The sequence below is a fragment of the Microplitis demolitor genome, chromosome 2 (genome assembly GCF_026212275.2).
Source record: "Microplitis demolitor isolate Queensland-Clemson2020A chromosome 2, iyMicDemo2.1a, whole genome shotgun sequence".
Taxonomy (NCBI): domain Eukaryota; kingdom Metazoa; phylum Arthropoda; class Insecta; order Hymenoptera; family Braconidae; genus Microplitis; species Microplitis demolitor.
In genome coordinates, this window is record NC_068546.1 from 1,241,128 (window position 1) to 1,261,884 (window position 20,757).

General features: G+C 34.4%; 7 protein-coding genes across 7 annotated transcripts; 4 read left to right on the forward strand and 3 right to left on the reverse strand.

Moving 5' to 3' along the window:
- Positions 1-814: 814 nt before the first annotated feature.
- LOC103580372 (transmembrane and coiled-coil domain-containing protein 4) lies at positions 815-5,423 on the forward strand. The gene is made up of 4 exons (XM_008562093.3): positions 815-1,075; positions 1,334-1,630; positions 1,807-1,939; positions 3,487-5,423. The coding sequence occupies exons 1-4, from the start codon at positions 1,057-1,059 to the stop codon at positions 4,685-4,687; spliced, it is 1,650 nt and encodes a 549-aa protein (XP_008560315.1). The 5' UTR covers positions 815-1,056; the 3' UTR covers positions 4,688-5,423.
- Positions 5,424-5,514: 91 nt separating this feature from the next.
- On the reverse strand, positions 5,515-10,527 carry LOC103580371 (solute carrier family 12 member 9). Its single transcript, XM_014445216.2, has 4 exons — positions 10,266-10,527; positions 9,873-10,146; positions 9,149-9,283; positions 5,515-8,864 (listed from the first exon to the last, which is right to left on the reverse strand). The coding sequence occupies exons 2-4, from the start codon at positions 10,138-10,140 to the stop codon at positions 6,418-6,420; spliced, it is 2,850 nt and encodes a 949-aa protein (XP_014300702.1). The 5' UTR covers positions 10,141-10,146; positions 10,266-10,527; the 3' UTR covers positions 5,515-6,417.
- Positions 10,528-12,358: 1,831 nt separating this feature from the next.
- LOC103580370 (histone H1) lies at positions 12,359-13,127 on the forward strand. Its single transcript, XM_008562091.3, has one exon. It carries the CDS (start codon positions 12,416-12,418, stop codon positions 13,055-13,057), a length of 642 nt encoding a protein of 213 aa, XP_008560313.1. The 5' UTR covers positions 12,359-12,415; the 3' UTR covers positions 13,058-13,127.
- Positions 13,128-14,128: 1,001 nt separating this feature from the next.
- Positions 14,129-14,619, reverse strand: LOC103580409 (histone H4). Its single transcript, XM_014445182.1, has one exon. It carries the CDS (start codon positions 14,586-14,588, stop codon positions 14,277-14,279), a length of 312 nt encoding a protein of 103 aa, XP_014300668.1. The 5' UTR covers positions 14,589-14,619; the 3' UTR covers positions 14,129-14,276.
- Positions 14,620-14,879: 260 nt separating this feature from the next.
- On the forward strand, positions 14,880-15,782 carry LOC103580369 (histone H3). Its single transcript, XM_008562090.3, has one exon. It carries the CDS (start codon positions 14,913-14,915, stop codon positions 15,321-15,323), a length of 411 nt encoding a protein of 136 aa, XP_008560312.1. The 5' UTR covers positions 14,880-14,912; the 3' UTR covers positions 15,324-15,782.
- A 1,586-nt stretch (positions 15,783-17,368) lies between these two features.
- Positions 17,369-18,562, reverse strand: LOC103580368 (histone H2A). Its single transcript, XM_008562088.3, has one exon. It carries the CDS (start codon positions 18,516-18,518, stop codon positions 18,141-18,143), a length of 378 nt encoding a protein of 125 aa, XP_008560310.1. The 5' UTR covers positions 18,519-18,562; the 3' UTR covers positions 17,369-18,140.
- A 296-nt stretch (positions 18,563-18,858) lies between these two features.
- Positions 18,859-19,644, forward strand: LOC103580367 (histone H2B). Its single transcript, XM_008562087.3, has one exon. It carries the CDS (start codon positions 18,897-18,899, stop codon positions 19,269-19,271), a length of 375 nt encoding a protein of 124 aa, XP_008560309.3. The 5' UTR covers positions 18,859-18,896; the 3' UTR covers positions 19,272-19,644.
- Positions 19,645-20,757: the final 1,113 nt, after the last annotated feature.

Genomic DNA, 20,757 nt, shown 5'->3' on the forward strand with positions numbered 1-20,757 from the left:
AAAAAAATTATATATAAAAGCTACAAGTTATGATACTGAAGTTAGCCGACGTCGAATAATTTTTAAATTTAAAAAAAAAAAATAAATTATTTGAAAAAATTGCACCTGTAGATTTTAAAATTTTCTATATATCCATATTTTTAGTTTTTGTTTTTTTTTATAATTGATTTGTTGAAAACAAAAATCCGAAAATTTCTAATTGTCTGCTAACTTCAGGATCATTCCAAGATTTTTTAATTTTTTAAAATAATTTTGAGTGGCCCAAATTACTCTATCAATTTTATATGGACCTAAAAGTTATAAATAAAAGATCAATGTCCATCTTGCCCCTTCTAATTTTATGATATAAAAATTTTAGATAACTCATATTACCCCAGAGGCTAATTTTTTCCCGCCTGTACTTCTCTGCGTAAGAAATATATACAATATATCAATATAAATATATAAGAGTGATTTTAAAATATCTGCGACTAAATTACCCCAGTTTCCAGTTTTTTTTTGTTTCTGATTTAGAAAATTTTGTTTAAATATTTTTTTATGAGTAATTCTAAGTGGCCCGAATTACCCCATCAAGTTAATGTCAACTTAACATACAGTTTAAAAAAAAAACTTCGAGACCCATCTTGCCCCTTGTAATTTTATTTTATAAAAAATTTTAAATGACTCATTTTACCCCTGAGACTCATTTCGTTTCCCGCCACCGCCCATTCTACGTAATAAGTACATACATATCTATATACAAATATAGATTTATATACATATATATATATATATATATATATATATTTATTTATAGAAAATGTAAACAGTGTCTTCCTAGAATAGTTCATATATTCTATATATTTAAAAAAAAAAACCGACCAAAATATAAAAAAATTTTACTCCATAAAAATAAAAATTTTTTCTTATCAACAAAAAAAAAAGTTTTTTTAATAACTCCAATAATAAATAATACGTAGAAAAATTCAATAATATAACCTCCTATATAAATGAATCGTATGACAATCAATTTATATATACATATATATATAAATATATGAGAAATTTATTTCAACAATGGATCGTTCACAGAAACGTAAGTAATTATGATCCTGAAATCAACAAACAATTAACAATTTTCAATTTTTTTTTCCACTGATTAATTACAAAAAAAAAAAAAAACTAAAAAAATGCACATGGAGAAAATTAAAAAAACTACAAGTGCAATTTTTCGAAATATTTTTTTTTGTATAATTTATCTGAAAATGAAATAATTAAATCTAAAAATAAGTAGACTCCAACTAAATTCAGTGTCCTAATTAATTATTTATATAAAATAAATTTATATCAATAGATAATCACTTAGATATATCAGAGAGTGGTACGTATGCGTACTTATCAATATGCTCGATATGTCTATCGGAATTATTTCCGGGTGAATGGAATCAGGAGTTCAACAAAAAATATATAAAAAAAATGTGCAAGCACCTGAATGCTCCAGAAAAAGTTGAGTCTGTGATGCTGGTCCTGATTGAGGGAAACTCCGGACATGTTATCGAGCCTTACATTGAACTTTTGCTTCAAGAACCAAATTTACATAAAAAGTCCATTCTTATTGTCCAGGACGCGGTACTTTTTGCTGTACAAAGCGGTGAGTTGCCAAAAAATCCTAGTGTTTTTTTTTAAATTTAAATTTAAATAAAATAATTAATAATAATAATTATAATAAATTGCAATAACGTTTCCAGGAATAACATCAGGTATAAATGTAGAACGACGTAGATGCTTAGCAAAATTATATTTGTAATGAATAAATTTAAATTGCAGGTGAATATGACGCAAGACAGAGAGTATTAGCGCGTCGATTAGCAGAATTATTGAACGTCCCATTTGATTTGATAGAACTATACGAGCATTCATTAGTGGAATTATTGAGCAAAGATGTTAATGATCGTACGGAGTAAGTTAATTAATGATAAATTACTTGATAACTGCGTAATTGTACGGCTCCATGTATTTTACAATTTTAAAGACTGGTAAATTTATGAATTAATTGATGATTGGTACCGTGGTATCGTATCCTCAAGGTTGAAAAATAGCTCGATGACTTGTTGACTTGACTAATTCGTGGAAATAAATAATTTTGAATTTGAAATAATAATATTTATATATTGCGGTAAGATGGGTGGTAAAGACTTGAGGGTCTAGTTACAGTATAAACTTTGAGGGGGAAAGGGTCTGATACAAAAAAAAAGAGGGTATGTAATTTTTTTTAGAGTAGGTTCTTTATTAAAATTCTCAAAATTTGTGACATGGTTGGGTGACATTCCAAGAATATTCTACTAAATTTTCGGAAAAAAATATTGAAAAATAAGCCGGTGGTAGTGGGGAGAGACGAGTCAAAAAAAAGTCTCCATGCCGTAGGCAGGATAACTCATGACTGCCTAATCTGAAATAAAAAAACCAAAAAGATTTCTTTAGTACACAAGTTATCTTAGATTTGAACGAAGGATTTTTTTTTTCAATAACTACTTATTTTTTAATTAAACAAAAGGAGCAATTTTTGGGAAAAATCATAGTTTCTTTATTGCACCTTTACCAAAAATTCAAAAATGAATATTTTGTTTATTCCTTCGTTCAAATCCAAGATAAACTTGTGTTCTAAAGAAATCTTTTTGGTTTTTTTATTTCAGATGAGGCAGTCATGAGTTATCCTGCCTACGGCATGGAGACTTTTTTTTGACTCGTCTCTCCCCACTACCACTGGCTTATTTTTCAATATTTTTTTCCGAAAATTTAGTAGAATATTCTTGGAATGTCGCTTAATGATGTTACAGATATTAAAAATTTTAATAAAGAAGGTTCTCTAGAACAAAATCACAAATATATATATCCTCTTTTTTTTTGTATCTTAGAACCCTTTCCCCCTTATATTAAGTACTATTGATTGACTTAAAAATCATTCCATTGTCGTTCTACGCCGCATTGTGTATTGACAATTTGAAAGTTTTAAATTATTAATTATATTTTCTAAGTGGAATTGAGCCATCAAACTCAAGATCTCTACCCATTTTTACCGCCTAGCAACCCCCTGCATGGCTTTCTTGTAAAATATTAATTCATATTTTGCTTGATTTCGATGGAGGGCATCGAGATTTACTTTCAAACCAATTTTTAGCTTTCTAGAGCAATAATCAACAATCAAATCAAATTACATTTTTTTGTTCGTAAAATATCCAAAGAAAATTCATATAAAAATATCTTTTAAACGCATTAATTCATACGTTACTACATTACTTTTACGTCTCGCACCCTGCAGCTTTTCATCTAACAATAAAAAAGAATCTTTAATCCGCGGTTCTATACTTGCTGATAAGATTTATCTACTGATATGTACCATAGTATCTAGTCGGTGATTAAAAATACATGGAGTCTAGCTCTTGCCATCTGATAGATACTATCTTATTTTTAATCCAAATTTATCACTAATTATCATTTAATCAACAGGGAAGAAGACAATAACGCAAAGAGACGTGATAAGATACGAAAAATAAAACGTTACACGTCAATAGGAATAGCAACTGTCGCCGGAGGAACATTGATAGGACTAACCGGTGGTCTGGCGGCTCCATTCATCGGCGTGGGAGTCGGTACCATTTTAGGAGGTGCCAGTGCCGCAGCTTTGACAAGCACAGCCGGCGTTGCTATCATAGGCTCAATATTCGGAGTAGCCGGTGCCGGACTGACGGGCTACAAAATGAACAAACGGGTGGGACGCGTAGAGGAGTTCAGTTTCGAGCCACTGTCGCGTTTTTGCGAGACAGACCAGCAGCTACACGTCGCGATTGCCGTCACCGGTTGGCTGAAGAGCCAGGATGTCGACAATATCATAAAACCCTGGAGATGTTTGGCGCTTTCGCGTGAGCAATACGCGTTGCGATACGAGACCAAGTACTTAGTCGAGTTGGGACAAGCACTGGAGTACATCTTGAGCATGGCAGTGTCTTTTGCCACCCAGGAAGCTCTTAAGTACACGATCCTCTCGGGAATAATGAGCGCAATTGCTTGGCCGGCTGCTCTGCTGTCAATCGCTTCGGTAATTGACAACCCGTGGTCCGTTTGCTGCCGCCGGAGCTCCGAGGTCGGGAAACATCTCGCCCATGTTCTGCTCTCTAGACAACACGGCAAGCGACCGGTCACTTTAATCGGATACAGTCTGGGTGCTCGGGTTATTTTCTACTGTCTCAGAGAACTCGCTGATGTCGGACACGCAGAAGGAATTATCCAGGACGCGATCATGCTCGGAGCTCCGGTCACTGACAAATCTAGTCAATGGGAAAAGTGCTCGCGAGTCGTCGCGGGTAAAATGATCAACGGGTACTGCAGCGCCGATTGGCTACTCAGGTTCTTGTACCGCACGTTGTCTATGAGCACCGGAGTCGCTGGTCTCGCTGCGATCAAATGTCCCCGGGTGACGAATGTCGATCTCAGTGGTCTAATTTCGGGGCATACTGAATACTCGGACAAGTTGGTTGAGATTATGGACTTCGTTGGCGTGAGAATACGTTCCACGGATGTGCTAGACGACGAGGGAGTTTTGAAAAAGTCCACGTCTGATTACACTGAAATGAAAGGTAGTAGAAATTGTGTCGTTAATTCGAAGCTCAGGGTGACGAAATCTGACGAGTGCCTCAATTTATATCCTTGATAAATATTTTTTATATAATTATTTTTATATCGTGTCGCTGATAGAGTACTGTAATCAGTCCGTCCTCAGTAAATTTATATTTTTCTCGAGGATTCAAGAATTTGAATTTATTTAATAGTCAATTGCTTCCTAGCAAATACATAAACGACCAAGTTATTTATTTGTTGATAATATAGAGTTTATAATTGTTGTATTTAAATTTTTAAATTTATCCGCTGGCGGCTAATGCACATTGCTATGTATATTTATATATTTACACGTATAAAATTTAGTCAAGACATTTTTGAAATTTTTATAAAAGAAACATCACATCTTTTTTATTCATTAAAAGTATAATAGATTTATTATGTATATTATTATATATATTGACATATATTTATTTATAGTGTTAAAATACTATATAAAAATTACACTATTCCGATGTATAAAAAAAAGAGATTTTTTATTTTATAACTTTTATCACAGTATTAAATCGAGTGTAATAAATAATCTCTTAAAAAAAAAATTTATATTAATTTATGATTCCCTTGTTTTTTAAATTAATATAAGATGAGAAACTGCTGGCTTTGGAATGAGTAGATTTTTTTATTCTTAACACGAGTATCTATTGTACGGCAACATAAATCCATTTATTTTTTAAAATTATCTATTAAAATAAAATAAAATAAAATAAAAAGTTTATTATATTTTTTTCAAGTATTATTTTGAACCAGTATATATTCGAATTTAATCTGGTACGATATCAAGGAAGTCTTGATTAATTTTTCGAGTTAAAACAAAAGTCTTGTGATTTAAATTCACGATAAAAGTCTGCTAAGTCCACAATAAATAAAATCACTTTTAATTTAAATCATATTGATCATAAAATATAAACTAATTCCTACAGCGATAGTCAGCATTTAAAATACTCTTCAGTCACTCTGTCAATTAGACAACGATTGTTAATTATCCCAAGATCAAAACCGGATAACAAAATCACTTAAAGAGGAAAAGGGTCTGATACAAAAAAAAAAAGGAAATGTAATTTTTTTTTTAGAGTGGGTTCTTTATTAAAATTCTCAAAATTTGTGACATTGTTGGGTGACATTCCATGAATATTCTACTAAATTTTCGGAAAAAAATATTGAAAAATAAGCCGGTGGTAGTGGGGAGAGACGAGTCAAAAAAAAGTCTCCATGCCGTAGGCAGGATAACTCATGACTGCCTAATCTGAAATAAAAAAACCAAAAAGATTTCTTTAGTACACAAGTTATCTTAGATTTGAACGAAGGATTTTTTTTTTCAATAACTACTTATTTTTTAATTAAACAAAAGGAACAATTTTTGGGAAAAATCATAGTTTCTTTATTGCACCTTTACCAAAAATTCAAAAATGAATATTTTGTTTATTTCTTCGTTCAAATCCAAGATAAACTTGTGTTCTAAAGAAATCTTTTTGGTTTTTTTATTTCAGATGAGGCAGTCATGAGTTATCCTGCCTACGGCATGGAGACTTTTTTTGACTCGTCTCTCCCCACTACCACCGGCTTATTTTTCAATATTTTTTTCCGAAAATTTAGTAGAATATTCTTGGAATGTCACCCAACAATGTTACAAATTTTGAGAATTTTAATACAGAAGCTTCTCTGAAAAAAAAAAAATCACATATCCTCTTTTTTTTTATCCTCAAACGACTAAAAATCATCTAAAAGCCAGCAGTTTACTCGAAATAAAATCCATAAATAATTTAATTATAAAGTTGTCGATGTGACGGCATTGAGTCCATGAACAAGAATAGTAGGCGGCAAGTCAGCCGTGAGTTCGGTAAGAACTTGCAGATACTGTTTGAATAAATCGTCCTGATTCCAATTATTAGTAACTGGCGGTTGCGGAAGATACAGAAAAATAGCAGCCGTTTTAGCCGAGTTTTCCCGAATCATTTGATTCACCCCCAGTATATAAGTCCTCGACAAATTACTCAGCTCATGGGGCGTATCCTGCGAGTCAAAGCTTCCGGTTTCAATAATCGGCCTTCCCTTAAGTCCCGCGAACTGGTTACCCAGCCCCGGAATTTTCTGTATCGTCGCGCTTATTCTCAGCATGTTCAACAGTTTCCTCAAACGATACTCCGTCGACGCACGTGGGAACTCAATACTCGTCGACCCCCGAGACTCAGTGATGCTCAGGCTCGCAGAATTGTCAGACATCTCGCAATAAAACACCCGAAGATTTAAATTGTTCCACCCTCGCACCATATTAATAATACAGGCCAACTGCAGCATGAACAGCGACGTCGTGTCAAACGGATCCTGGTCACTCGGCTGGAAGAAATTGACCGGCCACACATCGACATACTCAACATGTGAATTTTTACTTATCGCCACTTTATCTAAGCTTGAAAAATGCCTGCAGAGACACAAATTCTTCTTCATCCTCAACACGTCAATGCACATGCCCACGTACTCATGAGCGTCGACGATTTTATCGTCGCCTTGTCTCAGCGGGAACGTGACTCCTCCCCCATTGACGCCGCTATTGACGTCATCGAACATCGCCGTCGCGTACTTTGACTCGTGGAAAAAATCCCTAGGCATTTCGTCATCATAAAATCCTAGGATTATCGTATTTGGTTTCATAGCACCCATACCGGAAATGCGAATTAAATGTTGCAGACCCTCGCGTACCGTTTTAGTGATCGTCAATTCAACGAATGCCTTGACCTTGAGATGGTCAATGAGACTCAGCCACTGAGGATATTCGTCTAAAGTCGGGTCTACTTTCTGCCCAGTCTGATTGAAGTCGCCGACTTTGACGTGACCGATAACAAACAGCCCGCCCTTTTTTAAATCATTTATAAAATCAATCAACGGACATGCGGATCTTGGTGACGAGACCATCAGCAGCATCTGCGGTCGCCAGAACTTGACGTGGTCTTTCCGTGAGTCAAGCATCAGCAGATATTTTCTCACTTGGTGGAAAATCAGCGCCTGGGAGATGCTGCCCCATCCGGCATTTTTACTTGGAGAAAATAAATGCAGGACAATTATTAAAATTAAACAAACTATAATACTTATTGATGCGTAAATACTGTTTATGACGAACATCATTATCAGAGTACCCAGCAGACCAATCGTCGCGGTGTGCCAAGTAAAGTATGTAAAGGTCGGCCGGAAATTAGGAGCACTTGCTAATTCAAGACCCAAGCAGGCGAGATTCGTCGCCAGGTAACTCAGTAAAAATAGGACGGAATTTATCTGCGCGATTGTATTCAGAGATCCGATTAATAAAATTATTTGTACTAGACACCAGGATGTAAATACAGCGGCCACGGGGTTGCCTTTCCAGGTCCCGCGGCAAATAAAATTTAAACCGGATCCAAATATATTGTCTTTGGCGAGAGCTTCGAGGACGCGACTGGATCCTATCAAGTTGCTTAGGCCAGCGCTGAATGTTGCTGTCAGTATGCCCACGGCGACGAATGGCGGCCATAAATTTATGGGCATCATGAATATGAAATTATTCTGGAGAAGGAAACGGCTGGATGTTGCTGCGGCTAAAATTGAAAGAACGATGTAGCAAATGAATGTGAATAAAACCGCTGACAAGGTACCGCGGGGTATGTTGACACTTGGGTTTTTGAGCTCTCCTGACATGTTTGCGCCGGCCATTATGCCGGTGACCCCGCTGAAGAGGACACCAAAGACACTGGCAAAGTCTGACATGCGCCCGTCGCTGGAATAGTCGGCGCTGTAGTTTGAGTACAAGTTGTCTCGTAGAGTTGACCCACGCAGGCCGGTGTATGTTGCGTTTAGCTGTTCGGTTATGTTTTTCACTAGAGTGTTCCCGTCGGGAATCGGGACCTCCATGGGCTCTTGGATCAGGAAGCTGAGGACTACGCTGCCGAGACAGATGCAGACTGTTGCGAGAATCGCTACGCTGGTTTTTGCAAACATTGAGGCGCCAATTAAGCAGACCAGCAGGTTCGCGGTGTTCAGGATTGTGCAGTAGAGAAATCGCCACCAACGACCGTCCGGGAAGACTGATGCTGTGCCGACTAAGTAACCGTTTGGCCCAAAGTTTTCTACTATTCCTTCAGCGCATCCTGAAATGCACAGAGCACTTGACACTATGTTCGCCATGAAAAATAGCGTTCCTATTGAACCGCCGAATTCTGGACCTAGGGTACGGCTGATCATAACTGATATTTGTGTTAAAGAATTTTTAATTTTATTATTGCGGGACTTTAAATTTAAATTCTGGGTGAACTATTCGAGTTAGGTTAAAAATTATTGATACCTTTTTTGTAGAGAATTAAATTTCCTATAAAATTGTTTATGTTCACTTTTGTTGCATTATCAATAGTTTAGTCAGAATTTAAATTAAAAGCAACGAAAAAAAAATATGAGTAAATAATTTTTAGAAATTTTGATTTTTTGTTTTAAATTAATAAATAAATAAATCAAGTACTTTCTAAAAGGATACAGTATGCCCCACCTCCTTCAACAGCTCCATTTGTCGATATAGCACACACAGATGCTACCGTAAATAGTAAAATACCATAAGCTATCAAGAACTGCGTCAACGTCACGAGTAATCCGGCATTACCCACAATGTATCCTATATAAACAAAATATCATATTTATCACATCCAAACAATAGCAATCACTGCTCTGCGAGTACTTTATTATCACCGACAGTGTGACACATTCGGTATCAATAAGACACCAGGAGATATTCCAAGTTGTTGAGAGCGACCGTTGCCGTGACATTCGCAACAACTCAGGATTGATCACATCTGATATTGTGCTCTTCCATAAAACTCGTGACATTTACGTCATTCTCAGCTGCTTACAATATCAGTTACAGAAGAGCACAAACAAATATATCAGGATCTCCTGTTTGAAATTGACAAACTTTACCCTGTGTCAGACGGAGGTTTGAAAGTCTTCTGTATCTGCATTAGCTAGAATACCAACTTGTTCATCGTAACCCTGGTGTAAATTTTTCGGAATTTTTTCTGAAAAACTCAGTTCTAAAGATTTTTTCAGACAAAAGTCAGAAAAATTTCCTCCAGGGAAGTTTCTGGCATCGCGGATGCAGAAGACTGTTTTTGTTGATGAACCAACGCAGCAGTGACGAGCTCAGTAGACCTCGGTAGGGTCAGACTACCAGGAAAACTGAGCATTTAAATAAACAAATATCTTACCCATTCGTATAAAAATTAAGGCACTGAACATAGACAAAGTCACGGGACTAAATACACCCGCGAAGGTACCGAGTGTCCTGGTGGTATCAACCCCGAGGCTGCTAAACTCAACGTATCCATCAGTTTCAGGATTCGAGGACTTGGTCATACCCAGTAAATTTCCTAGTCTACGAAAAACACTTCTGCCGTTAATCAGTGGAGCTTTTTCACTGGATATTCTCACATTTACACGGTCTGCGTTAGTCGATCCTATATCTGGAGCAATCATTTTTCTCTACAAAACGAAAACAATAATAAATGAATCACTTTACAAAGTTCTGATATATATAGAAAGAGACAGTGGTATCTAATTGATGTTTAAAAATAATATGATTAATATAAATAATTACTTACATATATTTAGCTGTGGAATTATATGGGTAAAAATTATTTAATATATGTTTTGATGATTGAAAAATATGTAGGCGGGTTTGGTTCACGAAATATGGGAGTTGATGTCATAACAAACGTCATAGATCAGATGTAAACTTGTAGTTTTATGTTTACGGGTAAATTATGAGTAAATATAATATAAATATGGTAATAAAGCTAGAGTATTGTGTTGATGATGTCAAAAAAGACATATATATGTTTTTGTAGGTGTGATATATGTCTGTGTACGTGTTTGTCGTCGATTGTGAATGAGTTTGTTAGTTAACGGAGTTTTGGAGATGACAGCTGATGCCCGCGAAATTCAAATTTTCAAAATGAATCGAGGGAAATTTTACTTAATCCCAAGTAACACAGAGGTAACTAAGATATCTTTTAAAAGGATAAGACAAATTTTTTTTTATCTCAAAGTCACCTTCTGAACTTCCCGCTAAGAAAATTTAAAATTTTTAAAAATTCGGGAAGTTATTGGTTTCGGTCCAATTTTCGAAAGTTGAATTTCTAAAAGATCTTGACGTTTTGAGGCTCTAGGAAGTTATTCTGACTAATTTAAAGATGATGTCCGAGTGTATGTACACGGAGAGAAAATTATGGTAACTGTTCCTAGTACGTTTATGAAATATCATCCCATACCGTTATGGTAATGATTACTTGGGATCATGGGATATAGACCCATACTTTCTGGGAAAAGTTTCCATAAGTATGGGAACAATTCCTATCATTATGGTAACAGTTTCCATATCGCATGTGAAAGAATCATGGTAATGATTACCATACTCATAGGAATAGTTCCCATAAGCAAATAGTAACTGATCCTATAACCACATTGTAATGGTTCCTAAGTATATATGGGAATAAGCCCTATATATTATTGTAAATATAACCATCATATTATGGTAATGGTTACCATAATATTATGGTGATTATTACCATGATATTATGGTAATCGTTACCATAATATTATAGTAATGATTACCATAATGTATGGGAATTATTACCATAATATTATGGTAACCATTATCATAGTTACATGGTAACGATTACCATGATTCCATAGGAACTATTCCGATACCATATGGGAATTATACCCATAATTATAGGAATGATTACAATAATATATATGAGTGCCGTTCCTATAATCAACATTTGAAAAAAACCGGTTACCATGCATTATGGGAACCATTCCCATAATATATTGTAACTGTTACCATAATTTTCTCTCCGTGTAGTTTACGTTTTCTATGAAAAGGAAGTTCGATATACGATTTAAATTTCGACCCGATGGCTACTTATGAAAATTTTCAGAACTCTCATAGAAAAAAACTAGAAAATTTATTAATTTAAATTAAAATATTGTTGCATTCTGCGCCGGATTATTTTCTGATAGCTATCAACAATAATGTTTATCTGCTTAGCACGTCAATACGTTGTCAATTTTACTCAATTATAATTGTCAATAATTTTTTTTCGCAATTACTCAGTACAAAAATTTTTAAACAGTATAATATTTATGGTCCATCAATAAATTTTTTTATGGGAATAAAAATTTAAAGAGTCAAAAGTAAGAACCGATTGAACGTGATCTTTGTTCGTAAGACCCGAGTGTATATATTTAAATTACATGTAATAATATATGTTTTGATTGGTATGATATTTTTTTTAACTTCGATAAACATCGAGGTATCTTTAATAATTATATATATGATGATTATGTTTATATATTATTACTAATTTAAGTTATTAGAGCGGCATTCATAGTTTTTGAGCCCATAGTGTTCTGGTAAAATGCCAAGTGCACTCAATATTTGTTATTTTTCGATGAAATAAATTTTTGAAAATTATTATCAAACATTTTTTTAAAAGAAAAAAAAATTATTTATTCAAAATTCCATGGGATATATTTTAAAAAATTTTAATAAATGTCAGGTTCGAACACCATTGAGTAAAATTTGTCGACATGATTCTGGTGAGAAGTAGAGTAGTCTCTCTCCATGGTCCGCGTGAAAAGGTTTGGTGTGTGTTCAGCGGCGGTGGCGCCACAATCTACTAACGTCAGTTTTTAGAAACTATTTTTGGGTTGACTGAAAGCTTTGCTCGTGTTACTATTCGTCAAGATGACTGAGACATCTGTATCTCCAGCCCCAGTTGAAGAGAAAGCTCCGGCCAAGGTTGACTCGCCTAAAAAAGCTGCTGCCAAGAAACCATCAACGAAGGCAACTCATCCAAGTGCTGCAGACATGGTCACTGCTGCCATCAAATCTCTTGGTGAACGTGGGGGTTCATCTCTTCAGGCCATCAAGAAGTACATCGCTGCAACCTACAAGGTTGATGTTGAAAAGCAAGCACCCTTCATCAAGAAGTTCCTCAAGGCCGCCGTTATCAAGGGAACTCTGGTTCAAACCAAAGGAAAAGGCGCTTCTGGATCATTCAAATTAGCAGCTGAAAAAGCTGCACCCAAACCAAAAGCTGCGAAGAAACCCGCTGCACCTAAGAAACCTGCAGCTGCCAAAAAACCAGCAGCCAAGAAAGCAACCGGTGAAGCCAAAGCTGCCAAGAAGCCTGCGTCGCCCAAAAAAGCACCAGTTAAAAAATCTGAGCCCAAGAAGTCAGCAGCTAAAACTAAACCCGCTGCTTCTCCAAAAGCCAAGAAAGCTGCCAAGGCTCCAACAGCTAAACCCAAGTCGCCCAAGCCTAAGAAAGTTGCTGCACCAAAAACAGCAAAAGCTACAGCTAAGAAAACCGCAGCCAAAAAATAAATTTTCACTCAAAATTCTTAGGAATTTTTGATTATTTTTAATACTTGAAGTATTAAAGGTCTTTTTTAAGGCTACCAAATTTTTTAAAACGTATTCTTTAACCATATAAAAAAAAAAAAAAACCAACGGTCCTTTTCAGGACCAACCAAATTTTTTAAAACGTAACCTACTCTCAACTTTAAAAGTCAACCTCACTAATATATAAGACTCCAATTAATTTTCAATAGATTTAAAAAAACCTGCTCTTACAAATTGACGTCAATTGCTGATTTGAATCCATAGTACTAAAGTATTCGATCGACTTAAATAGAACTTCCGTCTTGAAGATTCGAATCTTCTATCGGCCTACTTAAAAGTTGACAATCCAAATCGGACAAAAGATTTTAAATTAAATTGTAAATATTTATGGGGTTCAAATAATGTATATTTTCCGAGGAAATTTTTGTGAGTTTTTTCAAAAGTTGGAAAAGTCGCTGTAATAATTCATAAATAGAAATTTTGAGTATGGAGGCGCCTTAATGATTAAGTAAAATAATTTTTTTTAAGTTGTCATCCCTAGTAGGAATAATTCCATTAAGCTGTTCGATATTTGGTCATAAATCGAACACGATCGATATTATTAGCAAAATTAGTGATAGGGGCAATATAATTAATCTGGTAAAATATAAAATAGAATAGAAGACAATTCATAGGTTTACTGATGTCAAGATGTCAATAAAATGAAATTTAGCGTTAAAAAGTTGGCATTACTGCAACAGCTGGTAGAAGGCGTAACCCCAACAGCTTTGTTGTAAAATGAACTCTTGAAATAGTAAATTACTAATGTGTAGTAATTTAATGAGTAATGTGTGGTAATTAATCACTTAATTACTGATGAAATTTTCTATAAAAGACAGGATTAGAAATATTAATTATTAGATGTAGGCCGCAATTCTCAGGAGACAATTGTTCGTATGGACGATCAATAACTTGATTATATATAGTAATACTTATTATATTATTTAATTAAATGATTCGTAGATAAAGACTACATTATTTATATATTATTATATTAATAAGTTAAGTGTAAATTTGGAATCAGGATTTTGAGGAAGTGGATTGGTAGAATATTTAAGATTGAGAAAATTTCAGCTTGAATAATTTTTTACGTGAAAAAAATTTGGTGGCCCTGAAAAGGGCCGTTTGGTTTGATTGATATAAGCAGAGTCGAGTGAGGAAATTAACCTCCAAAACCGTAGAGAGTACGGCCTTGACGTTTTAAAGCGTAGACAACGTCCATGGCGGTGACGGTCTTACGTTTGGCGTGCTCGGTGTAGGTGACAGCGTCACGGATGACGTTTTCAAGGAAGACCTTGAGAACTCCACGAGTTTCCTCGTAGATCAGACCGGAGATACGCTTGACTCCACCACGACGAGCCAGACGACGGATCGCTGGTTTGGTGATTCCCTGGATGTTGTCACGAAGAACTTTACGATGACGCTTGGCTCCTCCTTTTCCCAATCCTTTTCCTCCTTTACCACGGCCAGTCATTGTCACAAATTTAAAGAGCGGAGACGTTTACTCGACGAGAGTCAGACAAATTATGACTTTGGAATCCAAAATGGCCGTATTTAAGCACTTTCTTACGATTTCCCTCTCCGCTCGATTCCAACGAAGCTGTCAAATTTTCTCCCACTTTTCGATTCGAACCAATCGCAGAGAAGTTCGCTAAATTATCTCCCTCTACCGAAAATGAACGAATCAGAATGCGCCACGCGGCAAGAAAGTTGACAAAAAGGCGAAAACGAGGCGGCATTTTTTAATTCGCCCAAATCTCTTGACCGTATCGTTACGTCAATTCTCTCTTAACTTGCAATGGCTCGTACTAAGCAAACTGCGCGTAAGTCGACCGGTGGAAAGGCTCCACGTAAACAACTCGCTACCAAAGCTGCTCGTAAGAGTGCGCCAGCAACCGGAGGAGTCAAGAAGCCTCATCGTTACCGTCCAGGCACAGTAGCTCTCCGTGAAATTCGTCGCTACCAAAAGAGCACGGAACTTCTCATCCGTAAACTACCATTCCAACGTCTGGTTCGTGAAATCGCTCAAGATTTCAAAACTGATCTTCGATTCCAGAGCTCAGCTGTGATGGCTCTCCAGGAAGCCAGCGAAGCCTACTTAGTTGGTCTCTTTGAAGACACCAACCTCTGTGCCATCCACGCCAAACGTGTAACCATCATGCCCAAGGACATCCAGTTGGCTCGTCGTATCCGAGGAGAACGTGCTTAAGTTGCCTCAACATCCAAACATACAAAACCAAACGGCCCTTTTCAGGGCCATCAAATTTTTTAAACAAAGAAAACTTAACTCGTTCATTTATTTCAATGACTAAATTTAATATACAATTACCACATTCATCCTTATTTACCCAACCTACTTGACTGCCTTCAAAATTTAGCCGACTCATCAGGAATTTTTAATTAATTATAATTAAAATAACCAATTATAAGAATCCTTTCCTTTCGCAACTTTTCTAATTTCAATGAGTTGAAGACCACCTTTTTTCTGTTAAGGCCATTCTCCAAGGGTGCCCCCCACTTTTTTCCAAAAAATGCGGCGCCGCCTGGTGGCCGGCAGCCGCACTAAAAAATACTAGAGCTGCAAAACTTCACAATTAAATTAAAATTATTTAGAATAAGCAGATGCAAAAAATGTAAATTTTATAATGAATAAAAATAATTAAGATTATTTTTTAAAATCATTAGTTAGTTTAAGAAAAATTTAAAACCTGAGATTGGAAAATAATATTTTCATTGACCTTGAACTGTCAATGTCATATTTATTTTATATGAGTAATTAAAAAATAATTTTAATATTTATCTAAAAAAGGCCAACGTACAAGTAATTTTAAAGACACGCAGAATATTTAAAAAATTACTTACAGTAATTATAAATACCCATTTGAGCGTAGTTTCTTTAATAAAATTCAACATTATATTTGCCATTTAGTAATTTTTTATTTTGACAGATGTAAACATCAGGTCTGTAGTATTTTGTAGGCGCGTGCAGAGCGCTCAAATAAAGTAGCGGGAAAAATTAAATTTTTTAAAAATTCATTTCTTTCAGAAATAGTAATAATAAAATTTTATTTTGCACGCCTCGAACGCGAAACGGAGGAGTTGTGCTTTAAAACGGACTCGTCAAGGTCACGCGATTTTTATTTATTGGTATCAATTAATTGAATTTCGTATCATTAAAAAAGTATTAAAAGAAGATCTGTACCGTAGTTGTTTAATAATTGATTATTAATTTGATTGATCATAATTGATTTTAATATTAAATTTCGTTCGAACCCTTATGTGAAAATTTGAAAATAAAATAAATAAATAAATATTTTAATTTGTAAAAGTTCTGATCGTAAGAAATTATGGAAGATCAAAACCTTTCACATAAATTTTTCACTTATCATGACGCAACTTAAAAAAAATTTTGGCACACTTAGTTTCGAGACATCGATAATATTATTTACCTGTACACTCGCGGTTTTGATTCACCCTGGAAACGTCCCGGGAACACGATGGAACCATCGTGTATACACGGTGATAAAATGGCACAAACCCATCCTGTAACCACCCTGGATCAACCGTGATTCCACTCCCAGGGTGATTCCAGGCTAATTTAAAACCGTCAGGGTAGCTAAAAATCAGCTGGATTTGTCTATTTTTTATAAATAGGTACACTAAAGCCCTCAAAATTCTAATAATGGTCTAAATCTGTCTAAAAGTAGCTAAAAATCAGCTAGATTTGTCTATTTGTCTATGTGCAAAATAAAATTTTATTATTACTATTTCTGAAAGAAATGAATTTTTAAAAAATTTAATTTTTCCCGCTACTATATTTGAGCGCTCTGCACGCGCCTACAAAATACTACAGACCTGATGTTTACATCTGTCAAAATAAAAAGTTACTAAATGGCAAATATAATGTTGAATTTTATTAAAGAAACTACGCTTAAATGGGTATTTATAATTACTGTAAGTAATTTTTTAAATATTCTGCGTGTCTTTAAAATTCCTTGTACGTTGGCCTTTTTTAGATAAATATTAAAATTATTTTTTAATTACTCATAAAAAATAAACATGACATTGACAGTTCAAGGTCAATGAAAATATTATTTTCCAATCTCAGGTTTTAAATTTTTCTTAAACTAACTAATGATTTTAAAAAATAATCTTAATTATTTTTATTCATTATAAAATTTACATTTTTTGCATCTGCTTATTCTAAATAATTTTAATTTAATTATGAAGTTTTTCAGCTCTAGTACTTTTTAGTGCGGCTGTCGGCCACCAGGTGGCGCCACATTTTTTGGAAAAAAGTGGGGGGCACCGTTGGAGAATGGCATTAAGTTGACATCCAATTGTCAATCACTCCATTTATTTATAAAACTAAATACTATTACTAATTCATGCAATGATTAGCTACTAAACTTATACTAAAGACTAAAGAAAATAATAATCGATTAATTTTGAAATCCCATAGATTATGACAACTAACAATAACAATAGTTATGCTTTTTTATTAGCAAAGCGGTATTTTGCAATTAAAAAATTCATCTTTGTCAGCTACGATTTATGTTCATTGCGGCCATGCTTATAAGTAATGAAATATAAATAATTATCTCGCGCGAAAATTGACAGGTAGGAAAAGCTGCAGCTAAATTTGTCTTGTTTGAAAATATTGCAAGACCCCATCGGTAAATTATGCAAATTCTATAAAAGGTTCTAGAAACTGTTTATTTGAAATATCAAAAATTTCGCGCCAAATTTTTGTTACTGAAATTTTCAACTGATATATTAATTTAGGAATAGATTGATCATTTTTTTGACCCAACAAATAAGTTATCAGGATCGATAATTTTCAAATATATGACCTGTAATAATTTTTGAGATGAGTATGGTGTTCTTAGAAAGAAGGCTTTAATTTCATCGATCGAGATTTAAAATTTTATAGTTAATTATTAACTTGAATAAGATTCTTTCGTTTTGAAAAATTTGGTGGCCCTGAAAAGGGCCGTTTTGTTTTTTATATGAATTGATGTTAAATTTAAGAGCTGCTTTTTTCGGTTTTCTTGGGCAACAAGACAGCTTGGATGTTGGGAAGAACTCCACCTTGAGCGATGGTGACTCCTGAGAGAAGTTTGTTCAATTCTTCATCGTTACGGATGGCCAGCTGGAGATGACGTGGGATGATACGAGTCTTCTTGTTGTCACGAGCAGCGTTGCCTGCCAACTCGAGAACTTCAGCGGCCAGATATTCCATGACAGCTGCGAGGTAGACTGGAGCACCAGCACCAACACGTTCTGCGTAGTTTCCTTTACGCAACATACGATGGATACGACCGACTGGGAACTGGAGTCCAGCACGGCTTGAACGGGTCTTTGACTTTCCCTTTACTTTGCCTCCTTTACCGCGGCCAGACATGATGATAAGTTTTGAGGTTAGAAAATGTGACACGAGTGAACGGAGCGAACTCTTGCGTTGTAATACAACATGGCGCCGAAATAAGAGGTGTTATGAACTTTTCATCGGGACCTGCGACCCAATCCAGAAAGAGTTTCTATCTCCTCCGCTATTTCTACGTTTTTATTGGCTCGCAGGTCCCGATTTTATTACTATTGTTATTATTTTTCAGCGGTCGGTACCAGCGCGCCAATAAGATTACATTTATCTCCTCCACTTACTTTTACGCGATTTCATTGGCTTCGCAGGTACCGATTCATAAGTCATCCTATCACTGCGAAAAAAAATTTCTGGCACAGTCCGACTATTCTATAACAGTCAACTTATTGGTCCGTCATCATGCCTCCTAAAACAAGTGGTAAAGCAGTCAAGAAGTCTGGTAAAGCCCAGAAGAACATCACCAAGAATGATAAGAAAGGCCGCAAGAAGAAGCGTAAGGAAAGTTACGCTATCTACATCTACAAAGTGCTCAAACAAGTTCATCCTGACACTGGAGTCTCCAGCAAGGCCATGAGCATCATGAACAGTTTTGTCAACGACATCTTCGAGCGTATCGCTGCTGAAGCTTCAAGACTTGCGCACTACAACAAGCGCTCCACCATCACTTCCCGGGAAATTCAAACCGCAGTTCGTCTTCTGCTTCCCGGTGAATTGGCAAAACACGCAGTCAGTGAAGGAACTAAAGCTGTCACTAAATACACCAGCTCCAAATAAATTTCCTAATTCAAATTATTAAACCAAACGGCCCTTTTCAGGGCCACCAAATTTTTCAAAACGTAAATTTACCTCGAGTTGAATATTTGTCTTAAATGACGTTCTATATTAATTAAATAAATATACATATATATATAAAGTTCTATTTTCAGCTAAAATAAACTAGAAAATCTAAAAAAATTCTAGAAATTCTTTTAAAATATCATAGATAAAATTTAAAATTTTCAAATTACGTGCGCTGACAGTTCGAAATCGAGATATCGAATTACCTAACCTCCAAAACTATTATAATTATAAAATTTATATCTTTACTACACAGTTTGATATTTAATTATATATATATTTTTAATAATTAGTTAAATTGTTAAAAACTATTATTTAAAAATGGGCAATTCAGCTACGACAGCAGAAGTGAAACCAACAGAAGTTAATAGTAAACCTAAAGATGATAAAAAATTGAAACCTTGCTGTGCTTGTCCGGAGACTAAACAAATTCGTGACAAATGGTGAGTTTATTAAATTAATTACATCAATAATTTTTATTAATTATTATAATTAAATTTCTGATAATCTGTATTAATTTATTACTTTTTAATGACGTCTTAATTGTTATTCAGAAAACATTTGAAAAAGAAGTTGGTTTTAACCTATAATATGATGCAACATTACTTGAATTTGTGAAATTTATTATTTAAATTTAAAAAAGTGTTTCCTGAAATAAAAAAAAAAAAAAAAACAAATTAAATGTGACAGCTAATTAATTAAATATCCAATTTTTGAAAATTTAAATTTATTAATTCTTACTCTATTAATAATTTTAAAATTGTCTGTCTTACATTCACACCAAAAAATAATTACTCCCATAATTAATCTTCAGTTTCATATCAACCGATCCCGCGACAAATCTTATCAGGATGGCTCATCTCAAGAGATCAATTATCTAAAATCACGTCGAAATATAAAATTACTACGATCAATTAAAGGAACAATTAAATTTTATGATAGTAAAGGTAGCAGACATTTGAAATTAAAACAAACTTTTTTTTGACAAACTAATAAAAAAAAAAAATTCCTAAAAAAAATGCACATGAAAAATTTGATGAACTGTATGTGCAATTTTTAAAAATATTTATTGTTGAAAAAATAAAAAAATTTTTAAATGTTCGCTAACTTTGTCATTTAATTTTCCTTAATATATAAAAATTAATTTAATGCCTTTAAAATTAAATACATATAAAAACCAACGTAATTTAAATCCTGCTCCATTTTTAATAACAATAATAATAAATAATTAATTTTTTACAGTATAATTGAGAAAGGAGAATCGGAGTGCGGACATTTGATAGAAGCCCACAAAGCCTGTATGCGTTTCTATGGATTTAATATTTAAATTATTAATTATTAAGTATTGAGTACTTACTGTTAATTTATTATTAATTAAAATGTAAAGGATTAATTACCAAATAATAAATTTATTAATTCCATT